The sequence below is a fragment of the Haliotis rufescens genome, unplaced genomic scaffold (assembly GCF_023055435.1).
Source record: "Haliotis rufescens isolate VD_foot unplaced genomic scaffold, xgHalRufe1.0.p SCAF_14, whole genome shotgun sequence".
NCBI lineage: Eukaryota > Metazoa > Mollusca > Gastropoda > Lepetellida > Haliotidae > Haliotis > Haliotis rufescens.
In genome coordinates, this window is record NW_025963824.1 from 28940240 (window position 1) to 28947790 (window position 7551).

General features: G+C 44.0%; 1 protein-coding gene across 1 annotated transcript in view; it reads left to right on the forward strand.

The window, feature by feature from the left end:
• The window catches only part of LOC124152662 (mucin-2-like), a gene marked incomplete at its 3' end in the record, with an annotated part of 34570 nt that extends 27770 nt beyond the window's left edge, over nt 1-6800 (forward strand). The window contains exons 3-6 of the mRNA XM_048395465.1: nt 528-668; nt 2981-3117; nt 4374-4539; nt 5566-6800. Of these exons, the coding sequence (XP_048251422.1) occupies nt 528-668; nt 2981-3117; nt 4374-4539; nt 5566-6800 (1679 nt within the window). The remainder of the gene's footprint in view (nt 1-527; nt 669-2980; nt 3118-4373; nt 4540-5565) is intronic.
• Between the last annotated feature and the right edge of the window lie 751 nt (nt 6801-7551).

Below are 7551 nucleotides of genomic sequence, written 5' to 3' on the forward strand. Positions count from 1 at the left end.
ATCTCTGAAAATAAATATTTTTGCCTGTTTTGGCACACATTTACATTTCAAACCAGGTAGTTGTCATGTGGGATCAAATTCATATCTTACCCCAGTCTTCATTGAGCCAGTATATTTTTACACAAAATCCTCCAGACACAGATTACTTTTTACTAAATATTGTATCATGATGACGCCACTGAATGAATTACATCATGTGTATATGATATCATCTCGGTATGACGTCATATAACAATGAGAATGTGCAAATTTGCAGTGAGTGTGATCATCGGTCTCAGCAAGTCTAAGCCCTACAAATTTAAGGTAGTTGCAGTATTTTGACAGTGCGCATTAGTGTGCAGATCGTGGGTTCGAATCCCAGAAACGCTGCTTGTTTATCAGCATCATACCTGGGATCGTGTATTTTGCCAAAGTGGGAAACATCAATTCGGATTTCTCACCAGCCAAGTGGGTACGCCCTGGTGTAAGGCAACACTGAAGGCCAACGTTCACACTGTTTATTTTTCATGACTGTTAATTTGTTTCAGCTGCGGACGTGTTTTCCACTTGCGCCTACGACAGTGACTGTCCGGCCAGGTCCAAGTGTCTCCCCAATGGCTGCCGCGGAATGAACTGCCTGTGTGATCAGGACTACATCGCCTCCATGGACCTGACCAAGTGTTTGATTGGTATGTCCATAGGGAGTTATTCATGGCCATCGCTTACTCTGCATCACTTTTGGCTTTCCTTCCTCATCACACTGCATCCTTTTATATGTGTTTATTGTTTTACACTGCATGTAGAATTCCGGCTCCATTTTTATGACCATGTGTAACTTCTGCATATTTTAATCAGACCGGTGACGTTAGATTTAATATTATTAAGTGTGTGTGTGTGTGTGTGCGTGTGCGTGTGCGTGTACGTGTGCGTGCGTGCGTGCGTGCGTTTGTGTGTGTGTGTGTGCGTGCGTGTGTGTGTGTGTGTTGTTTTTGGGTTTGTTTTGTTTTGGGGTGTGGGTTTTTGTTGTTGTTTGTTTTGTTTTTGTTTTTGTTTTTGTTTTTTTTGGGGGTTATGTTGTTGTTTTTTTGTTGTTGTTTTGGTGGGAGGGGGCGATGGGGGTTTTGGTATCTTGAAGGTCATGATACCCCGTCTTTGGATTTCTTGGTAAACCATTTTGATTTACAGATATATTTTCCTGTTAATATGTTGAATCATTTTGGTACATGTTAGATAACCCTATGCCCTGTGTATAATATTCAAGTTATGAATTATCTGTGTGGGTATGACACTGGCTTTGGCAAACGTAAATGTCTCTCTTATTTCTACTGTACATATTTTTACCTCCGTAAGGTATTCAACATAGATACACGTCATGAGTCGCAACCACATTGAAGATTTCAATATGTTATAATTCACACGTGTTGGTCTAAGGTTCTCAAAATGCTCATAGGTAGATTATCGAGAAAAATGCAATAATGTGAAATGTTTGCCATGGAATTCGTTATTTGGTATATGATGTAAAATCCTTGTTAAATGAATGCGGCTATGTATATGTTGGCATAATCAATGGGTACCCAATAATCCAGATAAGCTGTTATAACTTGTACGCCAAAGACTTAAGATATCTACTTTTAAAAAATGGTCATCGCAGGTTTTATGTTCAGACAAATGTAATCATTGCAAGTCTTTTAAGACATCACTTTTCACCAGAATACTAACTGTTATGAATTTCAGAGGATCTAAACTTTGCTCAATTTAGATGCAGCGCACATAGGCTAATGATTGAAGTTAGCTCTGACGGCCAAAAGAATCAGTACGATAGCTCCACTTTAAAAGTCCTGTTTCAAAAACAACCACACAAGATGGATGCATGAAGGAAAATGTATTGAAAAGATAAAAATGAAATCAACATTTAAAATGACAGTTATACAACATCCGATATTGGCGTTATCGGTTGCTCGAATTGAGGTGGAGTAGCAAAATAAGCTTTTAATGTAATGGACAAACGGCACTCACATAGGTGACATCGCATAAGTTCCATGACACGTCACATTAATAGCGTGTATGACGACGCCCTTCTACAAGATGCGCAAAAACTCTCCGGCGCACAGAAGTCAATCGTATGATGACGTCACGTGGGATACGTCGTCTTGGAGGGCCTAGATCATATCTTGTGTTGTTGCCGTCGTTGTTCTGGGGGGGGGGGGGGGGGGGGGGGGACACGTGCAGATCACGGCAACACATTTACGTTGTTGGCTGCAAGGACGTTCTGTACGATATTAGGGCTGTTGTCGAAATGGTAGGACAATCGGACGAATAATGCCATCCATGTGTCTATGTGCTGTCAAATTTACGTTAACTATAACCAGTGGTGTTGTCTCCTGCCCACAAATTCGTCCCTACACCATAACACCCTCTCCACCATACGGTCCGACCTTTTGAACTCAATACGCTGCCGTTCGTTCTCTCATACGGCGTTAAACACGCTGTCTTCCATCAGCTCTGTACAGACAGAACCCTCTGCCAGTCACGTCGCTGCCAACGACGTTCAGTCTGGGCCCATCTAAATCTCCGACGACTATGTTGCGCTGTCAATAACTGTCCTCTGTTAGTTCTGCGAGCTCGAGTCGCCTGGCCACTGTCTGTCTGCCAACTAACCATATGCCCCTAGGCATTCGTCTCTGATGACGTCACTGTCAGGAATCGATTCCGGAGATGCAAATTACGCAAGTACCGGTCTTCATTGGGTATAGTTACCCTGGTTCTGCCTGTTCGTGCCCTGCCTGATGTCTGCCCGGTCTGTCTGTAACATTGCATCAGGTTAGTTACAGCAACACATGATCAACCAAAAGTTCTAGGAATGTAGGCATGGGTAGTACGTAGAACACTATGTGGACCTTTATATGTTGAAACAAGTAACGGGATCAATAACTCTCAACCCAATCAGTCAGGTTTAGAAACAGTAACACAGTACAGTATGACACATCTACCACTGTTTCAGCCGGCAACATAACGGACCCGTGCAACCGTAATGTCAAGTGTATCTCTATCATGGCCTTCTGCAGTAGAGGCCGATGTGACTGTCAGATGTTCTTCCGGAGAACCAACTACAACACCTGCACCTACCAGGGCCTCAAGGTATGTTTCATTTTCCCACCGACCACACCTGCACCAACCTATAACTCAAAGTACTTATACTCTCCCTCCTATACCACCTGCAGCAACCAGTTCACTGTCTCAGTGTATTTTACACTCCCTAACATACCGTCTGCAACAACCAGTTCACTGTCTCATGGTATCTTACACTCCCTAACATACCGTCTGCAACAACCAGTTCACTGTCTCAGGGTATCTTACACTCTCCCTCCTACACCACTTGCAACAACCAGTTCACTGTCTCAGGGTATCTTACACTCTCCCTACTGCACCTGCAACAACCAGTTCACTGTCTCATGGTATCTCACATTCTCCCTACTGCACCCGCAACAACCAGTTCATTGTCTCAGGGTTTCTTACACTCTCCCCCTACACCACCTGCAACAACCAGTTCACTGTCTCAGGGTATCTTACACTCTCCCCCTACACCACCCGCAACAACCAGTTCACTGTCTCAGGGTATCTTACACTCTCCCCCTACACAACCCGCAATAACCAGTTCACTGTCTCAGGGTATCTTACACTCTCCCCCTACACAACCCGCAACAACCAGTTCACTGTCTCAGGGTATCTTACACTCTCCCTCCTGCACCACCCGCAACAACCAGTTCACTGTCTCATGGTATCTTACACTCTCCTCCAAACACAACCTGCAACAACCAGTTCACTGTCTCAGGGTATTTTACACTCTCCTCCAAACACAACCTGCAACAACCAGTTCACTGTCTCAGGGTATCTTACACTCTCCCCCCTACACCACCCGCAACAACCAGTTCACTGTCTCAGGGTATCTTACACTCTCCTCCAAACACAACCCGCAACAACCAGTTCACTGTCTCAGGGTATCTTACACTCTCCCCCCTACACCACCCGCAACAACCAGTTCACTGTCTCAGGGTATCTTACACTCTCCCCCCTACACCACCCGCAACAACCAGTTCACTGTCTCAGGGTATCTTACACTCTCCCCCCTACACCACCCGCAACAACCAGTTCACTGTCTCATGGTATCTTACACTCTCCTCCAAACACAACCTGCAACAACCAGTTCACTGTCTCAGGGTATCTCACATTCTCCCTCCTACACCTGCACCTACCAAAGTGTCATGATGTCTTACATGCTTCTCACTGGAACCAATTGGAGCTCCCCGTTTTTACAGGGTACCTTTAGGATTCTAAGTTGGCATTTAACAATAATACATCTCATGTTATATCTCACAATGTATACTCTTCGAAAGGTTCTTGACGAGAAATGCAGTCGGAGCAGCGAGTGTGCCGACCCGTCCGCCGAGTGCAAGAACGCCATCTGTGTTTGTGGACAAGGCTTCCGTAAGAGGACGACCAAGGAGTTTTGGTCTGACCCGGATGCAATCAATGAATGTGTCGAAGAAGCTACAAATTTGGGTGTGTTTTCTCCACGTTTTTTTTCAACACTCTCTTTAATTATTGAAGTACTTTAAGCGAGTGAATTTTGGTTTTAACGCCGGTTAACAATATGCCACGGCACGCAAGCCACAACCATAGGTTTCGTTGCACGCCTCAGGAATGAATTTTTAAGCGATTTACTGCGCCAAAGATTACTGGGCCACCTTTGACCTAACATGTTTTAGGTCCTTTGTGTTTTTTCCTTTCTTTAGTACAAAGCTTCCGTTCCAAAACTATTCAAACCTTGAATTATGGTATTTTGAAACAAAGTACTTCAAATATTTTCAATAATTTCAAATATTTGGTTATCATTAGCGTACATGCACCATAATATATCCGACAAACTCATGCAATCCAAATGAATGCAGTCCACGATTGGACTTATCATCAGAAAGGAATCAATGATGAAGTTATCGGTCACAGAAAGCAGGTTTGGAAGGAGCGTTCATGTTCATGTTCAAGAGACAGCTGGTCAATATGATGTCCTCGTCAGGTAGATGAATGGGACGATATGGATAATCTCACCTAAGTGTCTTTTGATATCAAATATATCTACGCGAGTCGATACAAATTAAAAGTCCGAGGCTTCCAACATCATTCTTCCAACTTTTTTCATTTTGTAGACAGGCAGTGTCTTAACTTAAAAAAGCACTGGGGGGCGTGGCAAGCCACGAATCGCTTAGAGAAAGCAAATTAATCGCTTATCCTGGGCTCTGCAACAGTTCTAAGCGCTTGCGTACTCTTCCGGCGCAACTACCGCTTGGTTGCCTTGACGTAATGAAGAACGTATTAGAAGAGGCTCGATGACGAGCAGATGAATTTATGACTACTTTGAAGATGAGGAGCAGACTGAGGATGACTGGGTGCTAGCTGCCTTTGCTCATTTCCTCGTTGATCCAGTCGAGAATTTCTTGTTCCGCTGTCAAAGTCAGCCGCCATTTTAGTTTGAGAACGAAGCGACCTCATTCAGCGATTGTAAATAAAGTCATTTTTTCATCTTTGTAGAATATTGCAACGGGGAGAAAGTAGAGCCAATAACAACGACAACAACGACGACAACAACTACAACTACCCCAACAACTACCACCACCACCACAACAACAACAACTACAACACCAACTACCACAACAACCACAACTACAACAACGACGCCAACAACTACTACAACTACTACGACAACGCCAACAACAACTACGACAACTACAACTACCCCAACAACTACCACCACCACCACAACAACTACAACACCAACTACCACAACAACCACAACTACAACAACGACGCCAACGACTACGACAACGCCAACAACAACTACGACAACTACAACTACCCCAACAACTACTACCACCACAACAACAACTACAACACCAACTACCACAACAACTACCCCAACAACTACTACCACCACAACAACAACTACCACAACAACTACAACAACAACGCCAACGACTACTACAACTACGACGACAACGCCAACAACAACAACTACGACTACTACCACGACAACGCCAACAACAACTACGACAACAACTACAACACCAACAACCACTACAAGTACAACCACAACCACGACAACTCCAACCACTACTACAACTCCTACAACTACAAGTCCTACTACTACCACTACAACGCCAACGACGACAACTACTACTACACCAACAACTACTACCACCACAACAACAACTACCACAACAACTACAACAACAACGCCAACGACTACTACAACTACGACGACAACGCCAACAACAACAACTACGACTACTACCATGACAACGCCAACAACAACTACGACAACAACTACAACACCAACAACCACTACAAGTACAACCACTACCACGACAACTCCAACAACTACTGCAACTCCTACAACTACAAGTCCTACTACAACCACTACAACGCCAACGACGACAACTACTACTACACCACCGCCATCAACTACAACTACAACTACTACTACCACTACAACACCAACAACTACATCTACAACTACAACTACTACCACTACAACACCAACTACTACAACTACGAGCACTACTACCACTACAACGCCTACAACTACAACTACAACTACTACTACAACACTGCCATCAACTACTACTACTACTACCACTACCACCACTACAACACCAACAACCACTACAACTACTACCACCACTACAACGCCAACAACTACAACTACTACCACTACAACGCCAACAACTACAACTACTACCACTACAACGCCTACAACTACAACTACGACACCGACATCAACTACTACTACGACTACTACGACCACTACAACACCAACAACCACTACAACTCCTACTACAACGCCAACAACTACAACTACTACCACTACTACCACTACAACGCCAACAACTACAACTACTACTTCTACAACACCAACAACCACTACAACTACTACTACAACGCCAACAACTACAACTACTACCACTACCACTACCACTTCAACACCAACAACAACTACAACTACTACTACAACGCCAGCAACCACTACAACTACGACCACCACCACTACAACGCCAACAACCACTTCAACTACTACTACAACGCCAACAACTACAACTACTACCACTACCACTACAACACCAACAACCACTACACCTACTACTACAACGCCAACTACCACTACAACTACGACCACTACCACCACTACAACGCCAACAACTACAACTACTACCACTACAACGCATACAACTACAACTACTACTACACCACCGCCATCAACTTCTACGTCTACAACACCAACAACTACAACTACAACTACTACCACCACCACCACTACAACGCCAACAACTACAACTACTACTTCTACAACACCAACAACCACTACAACTACTACTACAACGCCAACAACTACAACTACTACCACTACCACTACAACACCAACAACCACTACAACTACTACCACAACGCCAACTACCACTACAACTACGACCACTACCACCACTACAACGCCAACAACTACAACTACTACCACTACAACGC